The 26,686-nt window shown below is 45.1% G+C and overlaps 1 protein-coding gene across 2 annotated transcripts in view; it reads right to left on the bottom strand.

The window, feature by feature from the left end:
* Nucleotides 1-26,686, bottom strand: part of TTC27 (tetratricopeptide repeat domain 27) — a 173,887-nt gene that overhangs the window by 121,314 nt on the left and 25,887 nt on the right. For both annotated transcript variants that reach the window (XM_074988551.1, XM_074988550.1), the window contains exons 6-8: nt 23,098-23,262; nt 20,651-20,787; nt 10,356-10,468 (exon numbers count right to left, since the gene is read on the bottom strand). In XM_074988551.1, coding sequence (XP_074844652.1) covers nt 10,356-10,468; nt 20,651-20,787; nt 23,098-23,262 — 415 coding nt within the window. The remainder of the gene's footprint in view (nt 1-10,355; nt 10,469-20,650; nt 20,788-23,097; nt 23,263-26,686) is intronic.

Raw genomic sequence — 26,686 nt, 5'->3', positions numbered from 1 at the left:
TGTAGACTCTCTGCTATCTATTTTGAAGTAGTGCCTAACTTTGAAGTTAACTTCAAAGTTAGTTCCTAGTGTAGATGCACTTCAAGAGTACAAGATGAGATCTGGCAAGGATATTACACTAGGATGTATCTATAAAGCTAAAGAAAGAAATGGGTACAAAGTCCAAGTAACTGGTTATTTCTCACACAAACAACCCAGAATAGCTTACCAAGTCCCATAATGTAGTGCAAGTTACATGTAAAACCCATCAAATGGTACCAGAGGGAAATGAGAAGATTGTAATTCCAGCCCCATGCTAGTAAGGCATTAAACACAGTATAAGCAATGATCACCACTGAAATTTTAAAATTGCTTTTTGCAATTACTTGATGTTGCAAAGCATAAAGAATACAGTGAAACATTCTTCAGGTAAAAGTACAATTCTCATGGGAGCCACTGAACATAAAAAGTTGTGTTCTTCAAATGGGAAAACCACATCTAATTATCTTTGAACACTGATAACAGTATTTTGTGTTATGCTGTACAGTTACATTCTAGACATAAAATGCAACTATGAAGTTAAAGATTGCCAGCATTCACAAGCACAAAGGATACACCTAAAGTTGCATGTTAATCATAACATTCCCATTCCTTGAGTATTGCCCATGGCCAGTTCTATTTGGCAGAGCCCTGGCCAGCTTTATTTGGCTCTCTTCTTTGAAGCAGCCCCCCACTTAAACTTTTCAAACAACAATATGAGGCAAAGACAAGCATAAAAAAATTCAGTCTGGATAGAGAAAAGTTCCTTAAAGCTAAAGGCAACTAAAACCAACCATTTATAACAGAAAGTGTTAGGTATCCTTCCTACAAGAATTGTTATCTCTCTTCCAATAGTTTACTTTCTTATTGTTCCACTCTCCTTTTTGTTTCGTTTGAAGTAGTAACATCTAAAATATGTAATGCAAACTACCTAGTAAAGCAAGTAAAAGGATAACAGACCTAGAGCTAAAGATAAGCCACTCAAAACTACTGTAACAAAGGGAATAATACAATACATTAGTAATGAGTGACGGGTTTATCGAAGCCATTACACTTATGTGATTAAATACAACTTTTTTCCATACTTCAATAACAAACTTTTCTTTCCTTTTGCCAGCTGTACCAGATGTATTTGTTTCTTTAAAATGATACTGATGCTTCATGGAGCCCTTTGGAGAACACTGCTTGAAACAATTCTGCCTGTGTGTCAGAATCTGTTTTTACCCTCCTTCAAAAAAAATTAACATGGCAGTTTGAATGAGAACAGAAACTTGATCATTTAAAATTTTCTCTGCTTCAGAGGCTTCTTACTCTGCCTGAAACCAGGTGTTAAGGGGAATACTACTGCCATCTCCACTGCCACCAGTGATAGTCTCACAAACAGGACTGTGAATTTATGTATAGATATTAACAATAGTGGATTGTCAAGTTTCTACAACTAGTGAAAATATGTCCAAACTCTCCCAAAATAGATAAAAAAATCAGAAAGAAAAATCTCTTAATAACCATAATCATGTTAGATTAATTAATTGAATTAAAAGCAAACTTACAGAAATAAGGGATAGCACAGATTAGTTCAAATTTTGATAACATTGTACCTTTCCTGTTCCACTTACGCACACAACACACACAAAGTACAAAAAGCTATTAATCAAAACATGCAATTCCCTTTCCCTTCATCCCAAGAAAATTTTATCTGCATGATAAATGTACTTCTCAAACACTACGGAGAAATCTGAAATTTAGAAAGAATGACTGCAGTGAACAGACAAAAAAGGAAATACAAGAAAGTGTCCTGTCTTGCACGGCACTCAAAAAAGAAAGCAATCAAAAACCAAAACAAAACCAAAACAACGGGTTGCTGTGATCATAAACCATCCCTCGGTATGTGTGCATCTCAGCCAAAGTAGTAAGAAGGAGTATAAAAGTGTGTCGGTAAATGTAGGATACGACTATCAGTGACCAGGGAGTACGCATGGTCCAATGAAGTAGAAATAACAGGAGAAAATGAAGAATAAAAATGTATTCCAGTAACAGGAAAAAAATGCCCTTACAATGGGGTCCTTAAGGTTGCAGGAAAACGTTCTGAATCCTAGGTAAATAGTGGAAGCTTCACTGCTTGAGTTATTTAAGGCCAAATCAAAGAACTGAGTCTCTATGCTTAAACACAAATTGACTCTTTTGTCATTCTGTAGTGCTTGCGAATTCTCTACAGTTAGTGAGGAAAGTATGATGGAGGGAACAACAAAAGAAGAAACCAACTATTTATTACCCTTCTCTCTTCTGCCTCTTCCTCACATAGAAGCTATGTCTACACTAGAGAGCTCTTTCAAAAAAGACCGCTTTTCAAAAGAGAGTGGTCAAAAGATGCCCTTTTGAACAGGACCGTCTATACATGGGCTGGGGCCAGCGCTGTCAACAAGCACCATTGAAAGGCCCATGTGCCATGTCGAAAGGGACCATCCAGGACATCGAAAGAGAGTATCTGCATTCACCAATGGCCTCTTTCGAAAGAAAGGACCAGGAAATTCAGCAGACAGGGCTGCAGGGTGGCCAAGCCCTTCGCGGGGCCGCAGCTAGCCGTTCCTTTAAAGGGCCCCTCCCCAACACCATTGGCCTGCACAGCACGAGGCCTGAACAGCTGCCACAAGCCCACAGACACAGTGCCCGCAGGAATGGACATGGAGCAGCAGCAGCAGCTCAACCCCCTGCTGGCTGCCACCAGTGAAGTGGGCACCCTGCTGGCCGCAACACTGCTGGCCGCCCTGCAGCTCGTGGCGCAGCCCCCTCTCCCTCCCAAGGGGCAGAAGGGGATGCCCCAGACCATGGGGTCCTCCAGGCCCTCCACCCTGGGCACTCTGCCAACTCTGGAGCTAACCCACCACCTCTGAGTGGTGGGAGCAACTGGTCATGGGAGAGTGGGACGATGACTGGTGGCTTTGGAATTTCCGGATGTGGCAGTAGACTTTCCTGGAGCTCTGCCAGTGGCTGTCCCTGACCCTGAGACACCAGGAAACCCACATGCAGCATGCCCCTACCATGGAGAAGAGGGTCATGATACCTGTCTGGAAGCTGGCCACTCCAGACATCTACTGCTCTGTGGGACACCAATTTGGTGTGGGCAATCCACAGTTGGGGCCATCATGATGGAGGTAAGGAGGCCCGGGCACACACCCATCAAGGGGTGAGGCTAGGGGGACCCAGGATGGGGGCTGGGATGGGGCCAGACCACACCCTGCATACCCTCATGGGTGCCTATGTCCCCCCCTCGTGATCTAAATGCCATGCTCCTCCAGAGGGTTGTCTGCACTGGGGAGCTGGATGCGGCCATTTCAGGCTTTGCTGCACTGAGGTTCCTGATTTGCTTTGGTGCCCTAAACAGGACCCACATACCTATCCACATCCTGAAGCACAATTCATAAACAGGAAGGGCTACCATTCCGTGGTCCTGCAGGCCACAGTGGACAGATGGGGCCAGTTCCAGGACATATACGGGGGCTGGGCTGGCCTGGCTGCATCTATGACAGGTGGGTCTTCCACAAACTCAGGCTTGTGCTGCCAGCTAGAGGCAGGGATCTACATCCCCCAAAGGGAAATCCCATTGGGGGACACCACCATGCCCCTCTGCCTGGTGGTCCATTCCGCATACCCGCTCCAGCCTTGGCTCATGCAGCCCCATACAGGACACCCCACACCCAGCAAGGAGCGCTTGAACGGCCAGCTCAACTACACCTGCAGGTGGTTGAGCACACCTTGGGCCACTTGAAGTGGCTGCAGCGCTGTCTCCTCGCCCACCTGGACATGGGCGCCTGCTGCATACTCCACAATATCATCGAGTCTAAGCAGGAGGCCTTCGTGCAGTTGTGGGTGGTTGAAGCTGTCACGGGCTACCTCCAACAAGCTGCTGCCCCTATCTGCCAGGCCCACCAGGACGGGATCCATGTCTGGGAGTCCCTGCATCAGTTCTTTGACCAGAGGCCCCAGTGAGCACTGCCCCAGCCAGCCCCGGCGGGTCTCCTGCACACTCCACCCCCGCCACACACACACAGCACACAGGGGGGTTTGAAAAATAAACCGATGTATTGGTAACTGCAAAAACTGTGCGTAATACTTTTTGCTACACGTAACGGTACGGCTAACTATTTACAGTGGGGAGAAGGGTGGCTAACTATATACAGGGGAAGGAGGACATAGTGGACCACCTAGTGGGTCATCACTCTGGGGCAGGAGTGGAGGAGTACAATCCATGCCACCTCCCACGCTCCCCCATCATCCAGGATCCCTGGTAGGGCTGAGAGGGGACAGGGAGGTAGGGCTGAGGGTCAGCCTCGAGCCAGCGGTCTGGACCAGTAGGGTCCTCTCCCAGGGGGCTGGCATGTGGGGCCATGGTGGGAATGGCAGCAGGTGGGATGGAGCAGACAGATCAGGAGCTCCCAGTAGGACACTGTTACGTCCTGGAACGTGGCCAGGAACTACCCCCAGGCCACCTGGCGGCCTCCCACTCCTCTAAATGGAGCTGGCGCTCAGCCAGCTCCACCTGGCACCAGATGGAGGTGGCGAGGTAGGAGTCCTCCACTGGCTGCCTCTGGCTCCGGTGCAACTGGGCCCATCCTGGCGCTGATGGTGGCTCCGGCCGGTCATCATCCCTCACCTCTGGGGGCTGTCTGGTACCACAGAAAGGGCAAGGCTCTCACGGCTCTCAGAGGGGGCAGCTACAGAAACGGAGGAAAGAGAAGAACAGGCTGTGAGTATCGACCCCTGCCCCATGACCAGCACGGGTGCCAGATCCCTGTCCCATCCCCCCCCCCGTGGGTGTGGTGACCCTGTGGGCAGCCTTTTTGTGTGGTCCATCCCCCGCCCCTCCCCCTGGAGGCAGGGCATAATGCTGTCTGCAGGAGTGGGTGCTGACGGGCACTGGTGGTTATGCTGCCATCCTGGGGCCATGGTCCGACACCTGGGCCCTGGTGTGCTGGGCTCTGCCAAGGGTGTGTGGGGCCCCCGATCGTGTATGGTGACCCCACTCCATGATCTGGGGTGTGTGCCCTGTTGCGTACATACCTGTGGGTCCACCGCCACGGTTGGGGGATGCCCGTCTGGCCAGTGCCTGGCTGGAGATGTGGGAGGGGAGGTCTATGACCAGCACCCGCTCCTTGCTGGACCAGTCCCCAGCCAAAGCTGGCTCTGTCTCTGGAGCTGCTGGTGTGGGGCAGACCGCTCATCCTGGCTCTTGCTCCTCTCCCAGCTGGGGCCCCTCAACCGCGGTGTCCAGGAGGGCCAGCGGGGAGGAGGTGTCTCGGGGGCCCAGGATGTTCCTGTGCTCCCTGTAATAGGGGGAGGAAGCGGGGGCAGCCCCTGATGGGTTGGCTGAGTCCCGAGCCTGGGCGTAACCCTGCTGCAGCTCCTTCACCTTACTCCTGACCCGGGCAGGAAGGCGGTCAGGGTGACCCCAGTTAGCCAGGCTCTTGGCAAGCAGGCAAAGGCAGCTGCATTCTGGCACTTGGTCCCCATTACCTGGAGCACCTCCTCCTCCTCCCACCAGAGTCCCAGCAGGTGCTGTAGTTGGTGCTCGCTCCAGGGGACTCCCCGCGCAGCTGGACCTTTGGGAGCCCTGGGTGCACTTGTAGTGGAGGCCCTGGAGCTCCTCACGTGTCTGGCTGGTGGCCATCACTCTCTGGGGGGCTGCTGAGGGTCGCATTGAGGTGTACAGGGGCACCATGTGTGATGGCTGCTGCCTGCACACTCTCAGCTTCCTGCAACAGGGTTTCCTGGTCCGTGAGCCTTCAAGAGCCACTACAAGCACAGACCGTAGAGCCCCGCAGGGACTGGGCAGCACATCTCTGCCTAACAGCTGATTGCTGCCATGGTGGACTCCACCCTTTCAAAAAAGCGGGACACGCAATATCCATGTACGTCTGTGGTATAGCTAACCTCGTTCCTGAGCTCTGGGCTCCTGTTCAGTCCACTAGCCCCACAGCCAGGACACCATTGCCCTTCTTGAGATGGAAGGGGGAATGGTGGTCTGGGGGAAACCTGGGCCCCACCCACTCATTCTGGGTTCCGGCCCAGGGACCCTGTGTGGCTGCTACTGGTGGGAAAGGGTTCCCCTCACCATGGACACCGCAGCTCTTCTCCCTAGGCTTCTTCCCCAGAGGATCCTGCCCCCACCCCCCCCAATACATCCACCAGGTAGTGGCAGCAGCACATTCCCCCTCCTGGATCGGCTCCCCCTGTGTGATCAGCCTGTTCTGGCCTCCTGCCGAACCTCAGGGCTGCCTGGATAGGGGCCTTAGTCCTTTGCTGCTGAATACTCCTCCCTTCCTCTGCTGTTTCCAAAAACTCCCCTTGCTTCTCTCCTCTATCACCCTCCTTCTCCCACTGGGCAAGGAGTTTTTAAAGGCAGTCTTAAGCCTCCAGCCAATTGACTCAGGGCAGCTTCCTCTCCAGCTGTTCCCACTACGCTTATTTGCCAGCCCCATTTTTCCCTCTTGCACTCATCCCCAGACAGCCTTACCCTGTCACAGTCCTTTTCCAAAAAAAGACGTTGAAAGAGCGGCCTCTTCCTATTTTCCGTTTGGAAGAGCAGTTTCGATTCCTGCGGTGCCTAACATCGATTTCATCTTCAAAAGAGCACATGGCGCCCGTAAATGTGCTCCGTGCTACTTTTAAGTGAGGCCTGCTCTTTTGAAAGAACATGCTAGTGTAGACGCAGCTTGAGAACACCAAGCTGTGAAGGGTCTAGACTGCAGCTGCCATTCTTGCACATTGAGATCCCCCCAACAGAACAGAATACAACATACCAAAATGGGATAATTTTGTTCACAGTGCTATAGCAGCAGTCACAATCCAGGACATTAGACCACTGGGAGATGTGGGAGAAAAAGCATCCTCCTCCCATTGTGCCAAGTAGAAGGGATAATATACTGAACTTCTCATAAGTGTGCTACCCTTAAATACCTCTAGGGTTACTTAGTTTTTATATGAATTAGGAGTCCAATTCAGTGCTATCAGTGGACCTGTCCAATAGAATTTTCTTGGCCACCAGAGTTCTGTAGGAGAAAGAGACAGCTGATGGTCTGACAAACTGAATCACAGGTTCTTTGTTGTCCATGTCTTTCTTCCTGCAACTTAAGTCCAAATTTTCATTAGCCATTCAGTGGAGCTAAGGCAATCTGGTGGACCTTCCATCCCATGGAGAACAGCTAAAAAACTTTGCAGTCCAGTTCCTGTTTTCCTATAGCCAAGTTTGGATGACTCAATCAGCCTAAATTCTGAGAATTTAGAGAGCTTTTGTTCTCAGCAGCAAGTCCCACCCTACTGATTTACATCAATTATAGTGATGAAATTGTTGCTGTACATCACTGGTGTCCAAAATCAAGAAACTCAAGTATTACCTACCCTGCCCCCCAGGATCCTACCCCTACTCTCCCCACAGCCAGGCACCCTGCCCTCCCTGCCCCCAGTGACTCATCAGAGCCACCACTGGAACTGTGCAGCCCCAAGATCTGCATGGTGTGGGGCCAAGGACCCATTGCATGAGACCCTGAGCTGCCACCCAAGCCACCACACCAGCCCACCAAGCCGCATTCGCCACAATACGCTTCCCCTTTCACCACATGTGGTGAATGAGGAGCATATTGAACATGGTGGCTGTACATCACGAGAGAAGTAGCAATCACACAGATCACTGTGTGTCCCATAATACTGCCAACTGCCCACACTTTCAGTCAATTTTCCTACATTCAAGGTAGGACTACTTCCCAGATAAGAAGACAGAAAGGATCGGTCATGATTTGACCATTAGATGCTTTCCCTTGATCACAACAAGAAGTCCTGTGGCACCTTATAGACTAACAGATACTGTGGAGCATAAGCTTTCAGATGAAGTGGGTCTTTGCCCACGAGAGCTTATGCTCCAAAGTATCTGTTAGTCTATGAGGTGCCACAGGACTTCTCGCTATTCTCTAAGATACAGAATAACACGGCTACCTCTCTGATACTTTCCCCTTGATCGGGTTCCTGCATCTGTTTCACCACTGAGCTACTGTTGTGGTGAAAAGCTTATTGCATAGGGCTGCTGGACCCATATTGACAAAAGGGAGGCCTTGAGAGTTCTCATATACACGAAAGCCCACCGGATAGCATGAAAAAATATACAAAAATAGATTAAGCTGGATTTTTTGCATTATACTTCTCTGGATAGAGAAGCAATTTCATAAGAAAGAGTGGTGGCCAGACACTATTCTGATCAGCATGCTGTGTACTGTGATGACTGGAAGTTGCAATCAAATTGAATAAGAAGAGAGAGGTTACAGGTAATCATCTTTTATGTCCAAGAAAGTGTTGCAAAGGAGAAGAAAAGCATTGTTTGTGTTGTGGCAGAACAAACCACAACGGAGCATTTTATAAACTACCAAATATCTAGTCAACCAAGTGAAAATGATCTTTCCAATCAAATAAAGCCAACAAATTTCTCATTAAAGGTGCAATATCTAAGACAAAAGAAGCCACAAAAGGTTGGTTACACAATGTAAAGTAACATGTTATCATATGTAAAGAGAAAAGGAAACATGCTACAACAGCATTTCCCAACAGAACACTTTTGGGCTTGGAATATATTGATGGAACACATACATGCTGGTCCGGGAGAAGGGAAGAGTCATACCAAAAAATTGCTGCACATAATGCTCAAAAGTTGGCTAAAGAGTCAGTCTTTTAGATGTCTTTTATTTTACAAAGAACAAAAACCAACAAGAAAAAAGTCATCTGAACAAACAACTAATGTCCTTCTGGTAGGAGGATGATTAGCAACCCTATAATTAAGTATAAAAATTAAGTACAAATCCAAAACATCAATGTAACAGCCGAAAGAAGGGTGGTTAGTGTTGTTCTTTTGTATATATAAAGGACAATACTGTTCAGAAAAGGATTGTTCCTCCTTGAAGCTTAAAAAACATTTTTATGAAAAAGAAACACAAAACAAGTTAGGTATGGAAAAATTTTATGTTTTTATAAATTTGTTATTTTTACAGAAAGTTACTGGAAAATAAAAATATGCAACTTTTGACAGTTTTTTTAAATGGGAAAAGTACTTTTGCATCTGTTCTGGCATGAGCTGCATAACACCTACATTATTATGAATGCATTTTAAATACTAATATACCTACAATCTAAATACTATTCAAACACCTTGGTATTTTTGATACACATGATTTCATTTTGATATTTTAGAAGGAAAAATATTGCTAGCATCAAAATTTTTTCACAGAACACCTATTCACATTGCACGGAACACTAGTGTTCCACAGAACACAGTTTGGGAAACACTGCGCTATACTAAACTGTTAATGGGTTTCTCTCCTTCTTCCCCAACACCCACCTGTTTTAAGAGCACCATTAGGTAAAACACTGAATCAGTTTGAGTTTAAACACGTTAATTCCATGTTGGCTTAGACATAATGCATGAGGTGTTTCTTGGATTTTTATGCAGACAGCTGTTCGAAGGTATGAAGATTTTTACAGACATTTAATAGCCTCTTAAAATTTTATTAGAGGGAAAACATTCGTAATAGGATTTTGTTTCATGACTTAAGCTTTCTAACCAGTTCGAATTTAATAATTTTTGCAGGACTCAGTCTGTGTTTTGTGAATTCAATACAATCCTATGCATTTGTGGTTAAATAGTTTTTTGATAGTTGAAACACTATGAAATCACACTCATGTCCCCTAATGCATGGGACCAGATCCTCCATCTCTTAGCCATTGCAAATCTCCTCTTGATTTCCATGGGATCTGTGTGGCGCTAAAGTCTTTACAGGCTATACTGCCCGAATCTGGCATCCTAAGGATCTGAGTGGTCCCAAAGGAGGGACTTTGCCAAACGAGGGGAGGTCAGGTCTCTGGGCTCACCTAAGGGGGATGCCCCTCCTGGCTACCCAGCTCCACGCCCCCAGGCTGCTTGGGGGCACCACTTCAAAATCTGCACCACTCAAGCACATGAAAAAATAGATTATATTTAAAAAAAACACATTAGGCAGATACATGAAATAATAAATTAGTGTAAGTGTAAATCTGAGGCCATCCAATAGTGTAAGGTGATTTGGAGAAAGAAACATGCGTGTATGTGTACAAATAACAGTGCTGAAGTCCTAACAACAGAAGTTCTGGAATTCCCTGGACCTGGCTCCTTGCTGTGCAAGAGAAGGTTTTATCAAGACTGTAGGTTAGTATATATACACTAGTCATGATTTAAAAATAAAAGCCACCACTGATTTTTTTTTCTACAATTTAGAAGATTCAAGGGAGATTTTACAAAAGAACAAATATATCAATAAACTTACCATACACCAAGGATAACAGCAAGTTCTTCTGCACACAGATCAGGCAACTGGTACTGATCAGCATCAGCTAATTTTATCTCATTTAGTAATGTGTCATCATTTAAATCATAATTCTGTTGAAAAATATTTTAAAGTAAAGATAAAATATTGCAGTAATAAACATTAGGCTTATTTTGTGCCCCAATATCACATGGTAATATAACTGGTTAACTAATATTTTATTAAGTAACAGAACTGAAAATTAGCTTTTGTAATTCTTCAGCAGCTACCTCTTCTAGCTCAATGAAAAGTGGAAAGGAGCAACATGAGCCATAATCTTTAGTTCAGAATAGTGTGCTCATGTACAGAGTACCATGCTCATTTACTGATTCTACTTCATCAAAAGTAACTGAAGTTGTATTAGCAACAGAGAGGGAGCCATACTAGTCTATATACTATCAAAACAAAAGGGAGTCAAGTAGCACTTGAAAGACTAGCAAAATAATTTATTGGGTGAGCTTTCGTGGGACAGACCCACTTCTTCAGATCATAGTCATACCAGAACAGACTCAATATTTAAGGCACAGAGAACCAAAAACAGTAAGCAAGGAGGACAAATCAGAAAAAAAATGAGGGTGTGCAAATCACCTTGATCATTTTTCTCTGATTTGTCCTCCTTCTCTGATTTGCTCACCTAGCTCATTTTTTTCTGATTTGTCCTCCTTGATCACTGTTTTTGGTTCTCTGTTCCTTAAATATTGAGTCTGTTCTGGTATGACTATGGTCTGAAGAAGTGGGTCTGTCCCACGAAAGCTCACCTAATAAATTATTTTGCTAGTCTTTAAAGTGCTACTTGACTGCTTTTTGTTTTGAAGTTATATTAGTGTGTCATAAGATAGTCAATCAGCAGTTTCCATGTTCTGATTTACAAACCAGAGAAATTTTCTTACATCAGTCTTTAGACTGACTGAACAGGTTCAATAGTAACAGAGAGTAAGCCGTGCTAGTCTATACACTATCAAAACAAAAAGCAGTCAAGTCAAGGTTGAGTCTGTTCTGGTCTGGATATGTTCCAAAGAAGTGGGTCTGTCCCACGAAAGCTCACCTAATAAACTATTTTGCTAGTCTTCAAACTGCTACTTGACTGCTTTTTGTTTTGATAGTGTATAGACTAGCACGGCTTACTCTCTGTTACGATTTAAACCATGTGTTAATGTTAGTGGACGAACTGACATTTATATTCAAATTCGGAACATTAACACATGGTTTAAATCGTGATGGGAACTTTCTGAGTCACTATAGGGGCTCGTCTGCATACTTGACTCAATCTAATTCTTGATCTTCCCCACCACCCCTCCACTCTCTGATTTGCTCACCTTGATTATCTTTTTCTGATTTGTCCTCCTTGCTTACTGTTTTTGGTTCTCTGTGTCTTAAATATTGAGTCTGTTCTGGTCTGGCTATGGTCTGAAGAAGTGGGTCTGTCCCACGAAAGCTCACCTAATAAACTATTTTGCCAGTCTTTAAAGTGCTACTTGACTGCTTTTTGTTTTGAACAGGTTCAGTTAGCATTAATTTACTTATGTAAGAAAAAAAGAAGTCCTGTAGCACTTTAAAGACTAACAAAACAATTTATTAGGTGATGAGCTTTTGTGGGACTAACCCACTTCTTCAGATCTTCAAATTACGTTAAGCATAAATTGGCACAACGAGAACTTAGCAGAAAGACAGAAATGAAAATGAAATTAAATGAAAACTGACGAATCAGCTACATAAGACAGAAGTGGGGAGGTGTGGGGGAGAGATAAAATAACTTAATAGATACTTGCAGTAAGTAAAGTGAGTTGCTTGATGCCACTACGAATATCAAAGATGGGGAAACTGTCCTTGCAATGAGTAAACTGTAAATAAAACTCTTCAGGGCTGTGTTTTCAGATAATCAAGACTAATCCAACAACATTCAATACACTATGTTTTCATTCAGTCCTACACTCACACCGATAACTCAAGCCTTGTCTTCACACAAACTTGCACAGATTAACCCAAATCACTTAAAAAGAGAAGTTACTCACCGTAGTAACGGTGGTTCTTCGAGATGTGTCCCTGTGGGTGCTCCACAATAGGTGACGGGCTTGCCCGGCGCCGCAGATCGGATCTTCCAAGCAGTTTCTGCCGGACCGCACATGCGCCGGCGCGCGCCGCTCCCTTGCGCGCTCCTGGCCATGTGCGCGATCCGGTCCCCGCCAGTTCCTCGACCAACCGCCTCGGGTGCCCCTGCAAAACACTAACAGAGATCCGAAGCGGGGAGGATGGGCGGGAAGTGGAGCACCCACGGGGACACATCTCGAAGAACCACCCTTACTACGGTGAGTAACTTCTCTTTCTTCTTCGAGTGTCCCCGTGCGTGCTCCACAATAGGTGACTACCCAGCAGTAACCCAAGATAGGAGGTGGGTAATCGGATTATGTGCAGCTTGTCCCCGAGAGGACCGCTGCAGAGAGACGGGTATCCTCTTGGAATACCCTGTGAAGGGCGTAATGTTTGGCGAAGGTGTCGTAGGATGACCAGGTCGCCGCTCTGCAAATGTCTTTTAACGCAACGCCCTTGAAAAAGGCTGTTGATGCTGCCACCGCCCTGGTGGAATGAGCCCTGGGAGTGGCCGATAAAGGAGTCTTTTTGAGCTCGTAGCACATTTTTATGCAGGATGCAATGTGCTTTGAGATTCGCTGCGATGAGAGACCTTCTCCTTTCGATTTGGGAGCGAGGGAGACTAGGAGTCTATCCGTTTTCCGGAAGGACTTGGTCCTGTCTACGTAGAAGGCTAGCGCCCTCCTCACGTCCAGGAGGTGTAGGCGCGCCTCTTCGTTGGAGTTATGAGGCTTTGGATAAAACGAGGGTAGAACAATAGGTTCGTTGATGTGAAACTCGGAGGAAACTTTGGGAACAAAGGCTGGATGCAGCCGTATGGTTACCGCCTCCTTGGAAAAAACAGTGCAGGGTGGCGTTGCCATGACTGCCGCGAGCTCGCTCACCCTACGAGCTGACGTAATTGCAAGAAGAAAGGTCGTCTTTATTGTAAGGAGGTGGAGGGGAACCGTGGCCAATGGCTCGAACGGTGGTCCCATGAGTGTGGTAAGCACCAGGTCCAAGTTCCACGAAGGTGGAATCGGTTTCCGAGGGGGGTAGAGGTTTACCAACCCTTTGAGGAACCTGGTAACCATAGGGTGGGAGAACACCGTGTGCCCTTCCTCCTCATGTTTGAACGCCGAGATGGCGGCAAGGTGGACCTTTAACGAGGATAGCGAGAGTCCTCCTCTCTTGAGGTCCAGTAAATACTCTAGAATTGTAGGTATAGGCACCGAAAGGGGGGCCAGTTGTTTGGTAGAACACCAGGCCGTAAAGCGAGTCCATTTTTGTTTGTAGGTCTTCCTAGTGGAAGTCCTCCTGCTACTTTCTAGGACTTGCTGTACTTCCACTGTGCATGTGCGCTCTAGGGAGCTGAGCCATGGATTAGCCACGCTTGCAGTCGCAGGCTTTGGGGGTGCGGATGCACTATGGACCCCTGGGCTTGCGTGAGCAGATCCGGCGCCACCGGAAGAGGCATCGGTGGACGGTCCGACATGCGCAGGAATAGGGGGAACCATTGTTGGCGATCCCACGTTGGGACTATCAGGATCATCCGGGCCCTTTCCCTCCTGGCTTTTTGCAAAACTTTGTGGATCAGCACTGTGGGAGGAAACGGGTAGAGCAGGGGGCCCCCCCACTGGATCGCGAATGCGTCCCCCAGGGACCCCCAGCCCACTCCTGCTCTGGAGCAGAACTGTGGGCACTGCTTGTTGTGCTGGGTGGCAAACAGATCTATTTGGGGAAACCCCCATGCGTGGAAAATTGGCCGTAGCAGATCGGGACGAATCTGCCACTCATGTGTGAGCTCAAAACGCCTGCTCAGCTGGTCTGCCTTCACGCTGTGCGTACCCGGCAAGTATGAGGCTTTCAAGATTATATTGTGGGCGATGCACCAGTTCCATAAGCGGATTGCTTCCGCGCATAAGGCACGGGATCGAGCTCCTCCTTGCCTGTTTATATAAAACATGGTGGAGGTATTGTCTGTACTGATCCCGACGACTTTGCCTTGTATGTGGTCTCGAAAGTGTTTGCAGGCGTTGAACACTGCTCTGAGCTCCAGTACATTGATGTGTAGTGACTGTTCCGTGGGTGACCACAGTCCTTGAGTCACCTCTTCACCCATGTGCGCTCCCCACCCTATGAGGGAGGCATCTGTGGTGAGGAAAACCGAGATTTGCGGCTGATGGAAGGGTGCCCCTGTTAGCAGGTTCCTGGGGTTTACCCACCATTGCAGGGATTTGCGCACCCCGGGTGTGGGCGACACCGCCCTGTGAACGGTGTGTACTGCCGGTTTGTATACACTGGCCAGCCAGTGCTGCATGCTGCGCATGTGCAACCTGGCGTTTTGTACCACAAATGTCGCCGCTGCCATGTGGCCCAGCAGCTGCAAGCACGTCAAGACCGGCACCGTAGGGCTGAAGGTGATGACTTGCACGAGGAAACCGATGGCTCGAAAGCGAGCCTCTGGTAGTTATACTCTGGCCGTGATCGAGTTTATGCGAGCCCCTATGAACTCTATGTCCTGTGTGGGGTCTATTTTTGATTTTGCCAGATTGATAACCAGGCCAAGTGAGGAGAACGTGTTTGCTGTGACGCGTATCATGCGGAGAACCGCCCCCTTCGAGGCCCCTTTGAGCAGGCAGTCGTCCAGATACGGGAAAATAAATACCCCCTGTCTGTGCAGGTAGGCTGACACCACTGCCAAGGTCTTGGTGAAGACTCTGGGGGCCGAGGAGAGGCCAAACGGTAGGACTTTGTATTGGAAGTGTTCGTTGCCTACCATGAAATGGAGAAATCGCCGGTGAGCCGGATGGATGGTTATGTGGAAGTACGCGTCTTGCAAATCGAGGGCTGCGAACCAATCTCCATCGTCCAGTGCTGTAAGGATGGAGGCAATCGTGATCATCCGAAAACAATGTTTGCGCAGATACCTGTTGAGGCCGCGAAGGTCTAAGATGGGCCTCCAGCCTCCTGTCTTTTTCTCCGTTAGGAAATACCGGGAGTAAAACCCTTTTCCTTGCAGTTGCTCCGGCACCCTTTCCACCGCCCCTATGAGCACGAGATGGGCCACCTCCTGCCTGAGCCTGGCTACATGGGAGGCCTCCTGGAGGTGGGGCTTGGGCGGAGGTCGCGACGGTGGGAACGACTGGAAGGGGATGGCGTACCCCGTGGCTATGATCTCCAGCACCCATTTGTCTGTGGTGATCCTTTGCCACTGGTCGTAGAATGGTCGGAGGCGATGGTGAAATAGCCGCTTCGGATGACCTTGTGCGATGGTAGTGATGGCGCAGCCCTGGATCTGTATGTCAAACTTGTGGCCTTTGGCCCTGCCCCGAGGACACACGGCCCTGTTGTGAGCGTCGCCTGGGAGTTCTGTACTGCTGGTGCTGCTGATGCCGCTCTTGCTCGTAACCCCTGTGATACTGGGGGCGCTGTTGCTGGTACTGGTACCGCCTTTGCTGAGGGTAGTACCTTTTCTTTGTGTATGGAGGGGTGTAAATCCCCAGGGTCCTGAGTGTGGCTCTTGAATCTTTACTGGAATGAAGGACCGAGTCAGTTGATTCAGCAAACAGCTTCTGCGAGTCGAAGGGAAGGTCAACTATCTTTGCCTGCAGATCTCTCGGTATACCCGAGGTCTGGAGCCAGGACTCCCGTCGCATCACCACTGCAGTTGCTGTGGAACGTGCTGCTGTGTCCGCAACGTCCAAAGCAATCTGAACTCCCATCCTCGCAGCCGCGTAGCCTTCTTGCACTATGGCCTTGAGGACCGGCTTTTTGTCCTCTGAAAGCAAGTCCATGAGGGAGGTTAACCTAGAATAGTTGTCAAAATTATGGTTCGCCAAGTGCGCTGTGTAATTTGCCATTCGCAACGTTAAAGTAGAGGAGGAGTAGACCTTTCTGCAGAACAGCTCTAGCTTCTTGGCATCTTTGTCCGTTCCCCCTGTTTTAAATTGAGATGTTTTTGATCTTTGTTGCGAGGACTCCACCACCAAGGAGTTTGGCTGTGGGTGGCTAAACAGGAACTCCATGCCTTTCGTGGGCACGAAGTATTTCTTATCCGCTCTCTTTTGGACCGGCGGAATAGTTGCAGGGGTCTGCCATATGGTAGTGGCGGACTCTAAGATCGCTTCATCAAGCGGTATTGCTACTCTGGAGGAGGCCGGAGGTCTCAAATTTTTGAGGAGCTTATGGTGTTTCTCTTGCACCTCTGCTGTCTGGATGCCTTGCGTGAAGGCCACCCTCTTAAACAGCTCCTGAAACTGTTTGAGATCGTCCGGAGGATGGACGTCCCCCAGGGCCGTGGCCTCGTCCGGGGAGGAGAGCGAGGAACCGCTGGGGTACGTCTCTCTGGACCCTTCCGGTTCCTGCTGGTGATGGTACACCCTCTCGCTGGAGGTTTGCGAGGGAAAATCTCGGGGTTCCATGACCAGTCCCCCCTGAGATGCTTGAGTCTCTGTCCCCGATCGCGATTGCCCTCGGGGGTACGAGGTAGTGTGTGGGGATCTTTCCCTAGTAGATTGCCGATGGTGTCCGTGCCCCGCGTGGTAGGGACGACCATGGCAGTATAGGCACTGTTCCTGGGAAGGTGACCTCGACCATTCCCTTGGTGCGTACCCTCTGCGTCTGGGGGAGGGAGATCGTCGAGACACTGGAGAGAGCGATTTAGCATAATAGTCCAGCGGTTCAAATCCCAGGAAGGGTGAAGGTGGTGCCAGCTATGGTGAGGCTGGTTTTAAAAATGGAGAAGGCGGCTCCGGGTAGGCTAGGGGGGACCTCTGCCTTCTGGTTGGAGTCTGCAACATAAGCGGAGGGCTGTGAGAAAGCAGCTCCACAGCCCTGTCCGGAGAGGGGCTGCAGTGCCTCCTCTTGTGAGCAGCCTTCCCCCTCCCTGGAGGAGGTAACTCCGCCCCCTGATGGGCGGGGGATCCCGGCCCCGTCGGCACCGTGCTAGGCACACTCGAAGGCGGTGCCGCACGTGCGGTGTCCTTCTGCGCCTGCAGGCTACGTGCCTGCGCGCCCTGCACCGCCGGTTCCCTGGGGGTCGGTGCCGCTGTCTGCGGTGCCGCCGGTACCGGCGTTTGCTTAGCCGCCGCCCTGCCTGCGGTGCGGGGCGGCTGGCTGATTATCAGAGGCTGAGCCGTTTCCACGTGGTTCTCCGTGCCGCCGCCGATCAGCTGTTGCTGCGGCTGGGGGCTGCTTGCTCCTCCCGTTCCGCTCACTGTTGCTGCCGGCAGGGATCGGGCAGGAGAAACTTTCCTCCGTTTTTGCACTGATGGAGTGAGGGAGGCAGCTTTCCTTTTAAGGGCCCCGGAGGGTCCCTCCTGCTGCAGCCGCTCCGGCATGTCTGGCTGGAGGGCCTTATCAAAAAGGAGCATTTTAAGCCGCATCTCCCTGTCCCTCCGTGCTCTGGTTGTTAATTTAGCACAGAAGGCGCATTTCTGTGCCACATGGGACTCCCCCAGGCACCTTATGCATAGACTGTGCCCATCGGACACTGGCATCGCCTCTCGGCAGGACTCACATTTTTTAAAGCCTGAAGAGGACATTGTTGGTGAGTCTTTGAGTTTTTAAGTGGGTACTTAGCACCTTCTTTGTGCTGTTTTCCCCGTCCGATGGCCTGCCTCAGCAGGAGGGCTGATGGCCCTAGCTCCTGGCCTCCGGCGCTTGTTACTGGGACTGGGCTGAGCTGTCCCTCTCGTAGCTTGTTTGTTGTTGTTTTTTTTCAAAATAACAACCGGCTAACTTATAGTAGCCTAAGTAACTGAAAAACTTCAAAGAAAAAACAGATAAAGTTGTTGAATACGCTATTTGGCCTTAGCCTAGTCGGATTCCGTCTGCAGCCGACGGCGGTTAAGAGGAACTGGCGGGGACCAGATCGCGCACATGGCCAGGAGCGCGCAAGGGAGCGGCGCGCGCCGGCGCATGCGCGGTCCGGCAGAAACTGCTTGGAAGATCCGATCTGCGGCGCCGGGCAAGCCCTCACCTATTGTGGAGCACCCACGGGGACACTCGAAGAAGAATCATGTGCACGTCTGACTACAGAAAAGGCCTCTGAATTTTACTGTCACACGGTAAATGACAGTAAATGATTTACAGTCACACAGTAAATCTTCTACCCTCCTGCAACAAACAATTAAGTTTGAAATTGTTTGTTATGAAATATATATTATATATATTTGTTGTGCTGCAAGCACAGACACTGTGGCTACATCTAGGTTACAAGCTAAGGATGTGAGTTGCGCACACGCTCAGGCTAGCTTTCACAGACCTAATATTAATACAAATAGTGTCGTCATGGTAGTATGGATCACTGCTGTGGAGGCCCAGCTTACTCCTGTATACACTGGTTTTTATGTGCTTCTCCTACTCACACTACTGTGGCTACAGTGCAATTTATTGTCATAGTAGTTCGGTGAGAATTAGCACAAGTATGCATACGTAGCCAAGAAGAAAAAAAAAAAAAAAAATCACACACTAGCTCATAGGGAAGAAGTAGCCTAAAACTGGCCATTACCACATGGAATTACAGATCACATAAGACCGAGAGCATCTAGTTCAGCATAAAGTCTATGGCTATATTATGTTTTTATGTAAAATTACAGTTCATTCTATATTGCAATTTTTTTAAATTCAGTAGACTTTTTCATATTACTCAATACATAGAAGAATTTAAGGGTGCACTCAAAAAAAACACACGTAAAATTCAGAAGTTACACATAAATTGAATTCTGCCCCACTTCTATGAATTAGGAAACGTATTTAATTCTATCACCATTAAGAAATTCTACTTAGAGTAGAATTTCTGAGTAACCTTCAGGAGGATCCACTTTATATGTTCAGTGAACTGCAAAGAGGCAGAAAATCCCAGTCATCTTCAAGGCAACAAAAGGGATGAGCACTTTTGGACCTCTGGGAGACAGCCTGACTGACGAAAGAGTCAGCCATGATCTTGCTGGAATGCTGATGGTGAGAAGGGGCCTCTTGAGCAAAAGCTTTAAACCAAAATTTGCTAGATTAAGGTTTAAATTTTTTGATTTATATTTTTGCATTTATTTGCTTATAATAATTTTGAACTTTCTCATACTTATATTCACTTAAAATCCTGTTTTCCTTTTATTAATAAACTTTTTTTACTTTTAATCTAAGCAATCCAGCACTGCATTTAAATTGAGTTGTTTGGTAACTCCAGTTAAAATAAACTGTTGATTATTAACTACATATGGGGTGAACAAATCTTCATATATGAACTGTCCAGGGGAGAGCTGGACATTGCAGAGCACATGTTTTAGGGAAAATCTGGGACTAGGAACATGTTGGGGTTACTCTGCAAGTAGTAACCAAGGAAGCCAGAGCGTGTTGCTAGCAAACTGCTGGAGTTAGAGCTGCTGGACCAAGGCCTGAAGTTTTACTCAGACACTTGAGGTGTGACCTGCATGTTGGTTGGAGAGTTGTGATCACCACTAGCAAAGCCCTCTGAGGCATCCAGGATTGCATGGCAGGCACTGTCAACCCTTACTGGTCTGGACTGAAGCCCAGAATGATTTTTGCTCCTCAGTGAAATGGCTCTGAACCTCTCTAGATCTAATTTCTACCCATTTAATGCTAGTTTTACTTTAGAGAGTGAGAGACAGACACAAAAGCCACCCATTTTAGTGATTTGTATATATTTATAAATCTAAATAATGTACAAACAAAACAGATTATAGAAGTACTGTCTTAATCTCTGGCTCCCTTACAAAACTCAAAACAAATTAAACCAAGTAAATCCGTTACTAATAGTCTCACAATCATAATCAAAATTCTTTCAGAGTAAATAGTAAGTCCATCCTAATCACACTCCAACCCCTCTCCACAAATGTTCAAGAAAAGAAAACAAAAAGCTGTCAAGTAGCACTTTAAAGACTAACAAAATAATTTATTAGGTGAACTTTGGTGGGACAGACCCACTTCTTCAGACCACCTGGTATGGCTATGGTCTGAAGAAGTGGGTCTCTCCCATGAAAGCTCACCTAATAAATTATTTTGTTAGTCTTTAAAGTGCTACTGGTCTGCTTTTCCGTTTTGATAGTATATAGACTAGCACGGCTCCCTCCCTGTTACTATTCAAGAAAAGGAGTGTTTCTGTGTGGTCAAATGAGTTTTAAAAATTCTCATCTACTTAAGAACAAACCATTTCTTTCAATGGATACCTCTGTTAAATTTTCTAGAGGAGTAGGTGCTGGGCTTAGCTCACGGTGAAGGAGGGCAACATCATCTTTCCTTTGGACATCAAGTATAAGCTGTGCTACTTGCTTTTCCTGAAATCGCGTCCTTTTCCCCAAAGCACCTAGAGAAAATTAAGATATATTTATTGACTATCAAGAGGAAACAGGGATTTCTAACACCTTATGGAAAATGTACAAACTTCATGTAAAATAAAAAACAAAACGTGAAGTACTCCGCAAAATTGAGGCGCACTTATATTTATTTCTAACCCTGATACTTAAAGTATCGGACTTTAATATTCAGAAATTGCTACTGGACACCGTTAAAAAAAAAACCCCAAACAAACCAGTATTTATTTTCATGAAGCCCAAAAAAACTCCAGACACTTTAACGATTAAGTAATTTGATATCATTTGATACTTCATTTTTAATCAGGACATTAGTTTTAAAAGCTTTAAAATGATATTGCTGGGTGGTTGTACATTTCACATGAAAAAAAATTTTTGATGATGTAACATTTCTCCTATCCAGCCAAAACATGAGGGTCAAGTATGTGTGTCTATAATGCCAACAACTACAACATGTTCATTTAATTTGCCTTTACAGTAGACATCCTTCATGAATGACAGATTTACTGAGAGAAACCACAATACGGTACTTTAGCAGCCTCTCTACAAGTTTAGCTGAGAGTGGAGTATCATTACCTCAATTCATTTCTAGGGCTAGCTTAAGCTCTGGCTCAAGTAATAACTGAAAGCACACATATATTCAGTGCAAACTATTTCTTTCCGCTTAACAATAGTTTTCTAGCGTAAATCTTGAAACTTGAGCTAGCAATTTCCCTAAAGCCCGTTATTAAGAAAAAAATGGTTATAACTGTTTTAGGTAAAAATCACAAAATAGTTAAAAGCTGCCATTATTGTTTTTTTTTGCGGGGGTGGGGATGGGGCTGAGGGGGTTCCCTTTTGGTCCCTTAATTTGTTAAAGCTTTTACTTTCTGATTTGACACTGATATTTTTAAAATGTGCGTACTTAAAACAATTTGGGTTAACTTTAGAAAAAACACCTAAGAATGTCAATATTCTAGTATATTCCATACTGCAAGGTTAACATCCACTTAATTCAAAGTCTAACAGAATGTCATGTCTTGATGGTAGTACCAATTTTATGTTACACTTTCATACACCCTTTCAACAACAGCAATATAAACTTTCAACAAGTCTACTGCGACCAGCTTTGCAACCATTTACTGTACTAGTTAATCTTTAAAGTAATAAGGCTCTCTGAAACTGGAAGGTGCTATTTAACTTGTATCAAAATCAATTAGGAAAAAATGATCCCTTAAATTATGGAATAATGAAGAACATGTTAGAAAGTTAAGGAATATATTCCAAGTTATGTAGAAAGAAGGACTTTTATTTTAGCAATTAGTTTCCACATCATGGCTTTCACAATAGTGCAAATCCACCATGAAAACTGCATAAGAAAATTCATTATGCACCCAACATTTTTCTGTCAAGATTACTAACATTAAGTTTTAAAAGGAGGAAAAAAACCCACTTTTAGTTGGAAGAAGCTGGACTCCATGAAATACTGGTTTCATTTGTTATATCCAGGATTGTGAAGCGTGCCACCAATCAGGTCTGGAGACTCATTCGCCTCAAGACATCAGGCTGGGTACTAGTCCAGTAATACATGAAGCAGGTCCTCAAATGGTGGAAAGCTGATTTTAAAACATGAGCACTCTCCACACAAACAAACCAAAAGAAAACCTTTTGATCTTTCTAGTGAATAATTTTGCCTGATCCACACTTAAGATTTCATGAATTGGATAAAGTATTCTCATTTTGATCAAGAAAACTATGTGCTCAAAGCTTGTAACTAAAGTTACTATGGACACTGTAGATAACTTTCTTGGCCAATTTGATGTGGGGAGAGATATTTTTAAGATCTTGTCATGTCTAGATAGATACAAACTTTTTAAATTGTTGGGGAATTTTCCCTCTATTTACAGCCCTCTGCATTTCCTTTATAGTATTTCTAGAGTTACCATTACATCGTCTTTCATAAATCATGAAAGAACTACCAATACACGGTAGAAAAACATTAAATTTAATAAAAATCTACAATACAACACTAAATATATTTGTGGATGTGTTGATCCTAATTTTCGTCTGAAGCCTTTCAGCTCTGTTTACAGACAGCAAAGCACAAAATGTAATTGAGCAGATGCCAGTATAAAGTCAGAATATGCTACAAGTTCAAGTATCATGCCTCGGTCCACCTCCTCTAAATGAGCAGTTGGTCTTAACAAGCAAGCATTTGTGAAACATTACCTCACCTTCTATTTTTCTTGGACATTTAAAAAAAATCTCAAGCCACAGAAAGCTAGTTAAAGAACGTTTTCATAACATTTTAAAACAAAACTTACCTGTCAAATTAATTTGTAGTTTGGTCATGTCTTTAGCTGCACTGAAATACTTTGTAGCTTTTTTATATTCATAGTAATTTAAAAATGTATAAGCACATTCAAGATGGAATTGAACTGCCAAATGCCAACATTCATCAGCTGTGAACAAAGTCTCTAAGTTTGTCACTGCAAAATGAAAAACAAAAGAAAAGAAGAGACATCACAACACCTTTCAGAGAAGGAATTTCTAAGGAAAAACACTGACTGATAATTCCCAAAAGGAAAGCTTTTAAAAACTTACATGGCTTGTCTACATTAGCCCCTTTCTTGAAGGGGGCATGTAAGTGGGCTGGATCCATGAATAGCAATGAGGTGCTATGCTGCATATGCAGCACCTCATTAGCTTAATTCTGGCCACATGAACTTTGAAGTTGCTAACTTTGAAATACCAGCAAGCAGTCTAGCAGCAGGCACTTTGAAGTACCCATGCTACTTCGAAGTTCCCTTACTCCCAAAAATATCTAATCTTGCTTTCCTTAAGCATTATGCTTTGCTAGGTATACCTCTCTATTATCCAGAATATGTGAATATCCAGCAACCACCCAGTCCCGGGACTGCTGGATATGAGAGTTTACTGAAATATGTTTTCTGAATCTAATCAGAAATTTTTAAAAGAAGCATGCTTTTTATTTAAGACATTTTCTTAAACCTTCCTCTGTGCGGACAGCCATACTAACTTTTTATGAGCTATAAGGTAAGAATGAAGGACAGGTCAATTTTTTTTTTTATATTTGACAGTAAAGCTGCACAAGAATGCTACATTACCAATTAATTACAAATTGACAATTAGTTGACATACTCTCTATGGAAGAGACAAGCCTACTTAATGTTAGATTCTTACAATCAGATTCATTCCCTAATTTACAGTATCATCATGAAGGTGTTCAGAGAAGGAGCTCAGTTTGATTTAGAACTGATGTGGTGTTTTCAGAATGTAATAGAATAATTACATGCAATAATAGAAAAGAGTAAAAATACCTGTCACACTACCCTGAATAAAAAATATTTAGGAAGTTTGATTCCAAGCATCTTTAGAATTCATTCATTGCAGACTATCCAAAAGAACTGGAGAGCCCATTTTCACACCAATTTCATCTGATAAGCATATAGAATCTTTTGCAACTTAATTTCATTTTAACATAATAAATATTTGATCATTTTAATTTAAATACTTCCCAGTAACTGCACACATGAATTGAGGATCCTATAAACAACAAGCATATAACTTATACTTGTATTTCATTAACAAGTTTAATGCTCGCCATCTTGAAATGGTCATTAAGCCAATACAGTAAGCATGCCAAGACTAATTCAGCATAGCATGACTCATGACAGGAAAACATGCTTTCCTATAGTTTAAAAAAAAAAACCCAGAGAGAAACTTCATGTCCTGTGTCCAGAGCTTTTTCTTGAGATAATGATTGTCAAATGACAGTTCTCTGTGGAATGAAGCCTATATGACAATGTGGAGGGGAATATTACAAAATTGAAGATTTCTTATCATATAAGTATAACTGTTTGCAGAAAGAGGCAATGACTTATAAACTGGAAGTTGTGCATAATTTTCTGGATTCACACAGCTTAAAACTTCAAGGAGCAAGAATTAAAAAAAGAAAAAAAAGAATACAGCTACCTGCTCTGAAGTATGTTCAGAAAGAAATATAATAGTGATGAACTGGACAATACAAAATGCCACTTTTCCTTTCTTAATGGCACTGTACTTAACTTTTAAAGAAATTTAACATGGTTCACATAACAAAAACGAATGATGCCAATTAAAGTACATTACTTTTGGGTTGCAACAACCTATCAAAAGCTGTCTTAATTTTTAATTTAGTTTAACTAAAGGATATATTCACCACTGAATTCATTAGGAATTTGGGTTTATTACTCCCTCACCAGCTTAGTCTTTACTGACAATGCTAAGAATAGGGCCTGAAAAATTTAGACACTTACACCGTTTCCATGAGGACCAATTTGGAAAGTTTCTCACTCTCATGAGTATCAATTTGGCTACAGAAATGTTAACACTGTTACTGGTAGTACAAACAGTCCTCTGGATCTCAACACCCTATTAACCATAGCGTTCTGAACAAGCAACATAAATATTGCTCTGAGTCATGATTTCACAGGATAGCTGCTTGAGAACAGCTGTCTACACTGGTTTAAATTCAACAGGTGATCCCGACAACCACAAATGCTGGACACTTTTAAGTGAAAGGTGGAAACAAGCCACCCCCTTGCCTATGTGTAAACAGGCAAGTAAATTTTTCAATGCTAGCCAAAGAACAGTTTAAGACTTTTTTAATTTCAAAACATTTCATTCAAAACCAATTATATGACATTAAACTAATTTCTGTGATAGCTAATTTATTTTTGCTTAGCTGTTGGTGGTCACTCGATAATGAGTAGGACATCTTTATGTCCATTAATAGCTGATCAGCCTGATTCTGGAGCCAAAGGAAATTACTACAGGTTGAACCTCTCTACTCTGGAACTCTCATCTGGCTAACTCCATAATCAGACGTAATTTTAGTTAGCCAAACAACCAGTTATCATGTGTGGCCAAGTTACCTGTGGTCCCATAAACTTTGTTTCCAGCCACCAGTCCTGGCTCTCAGTGTTCTGTGCTGTTATTTAGCAGTACATTACCCCTAAATGTCTTCTAAATGCATAGTAAGCAGTGGAAGTGTTAGTAGTGTGCTAGAAAATATTGACCTCCCGTTGTCCAGCAAATTCTCTTGTCTGGCACCGATCAGGGAAATCTGGGGAATAAAGTTCCTATTTCCTTATTATAGCACAAGGCAGGTCTCAACATGCTGGCATCACAAAACTTGCTTGTGTTTCCCTAATGTTAGTACTCATAAATCTGTCAATCTAGCATACAAAACCTTGCATAATTATTCAAGTGTAACTTTTGGGATTCATAATATATTCAGTTGTTCCTTGTGGCAAACAAATGATGAACACAGGAGTTCCAATGCTGTCTGGGGACCCAACCATCTAAAAACATGCTATTATTAAGGAAATATTTCTTTTGCCATCCACAAATGGATAAACTACATAAGCACAAACCCAGAGGTAGACTTTGCAACTCCAAGCTGGTTTGCAATGGACCTGTAACTGCTTGGAATGTCCAGTTTCCACAGGAAAATAATAACCTTCTTCAGTATGAATATGGAATCCCTCAATCAAGCGTCCTGGAGCTGGAGAGTTAATGCAAGATTCTCATATAGCTCCATGGAGGTCTGTTTCTTAATGTGGAAGCTCTGGAGCCCTGCTGTTGCTCCCAAGTCTGCAGAATAATATGATCCTCACCACACTGTGCTAGCACTCCCACACCAGAAGTGATGGTACCCCAAAGGCAATAGCTGCATTCAGCATTATCTGTCCACTGTGACAAAAATTAATTGTTACTGCATGCTTTTGTCTGATTTTGCCCGGGGGGGAGGGGAGAGGAAGAAGGCAGAGATGCCAAAATGCCATCCAGCATTTTGACCAGCATACACTCCGTTGAATTAACATTTGTCCTACAATAAGGTATCAAAGC

The sequence above is a fragment of the Carettochelys insculpta genome, chromosome 3 (genome assembly GCF_033958435.1).
Source record: "Carettochelys insculpta isolate YL-2023 chromosome 3, ASM3395843v1, whole genome shotgun sequence".
Taxonomy (NCBI): domain Eukaryota; kingdom Metazoa; phylum Chordata; order Testudines; family Carettochelyidae; genus Carettochelys; species Carettochelys insculpta.
This window is presented reverse-complemented; position numbering and strand designations above follow the sequence as displayed.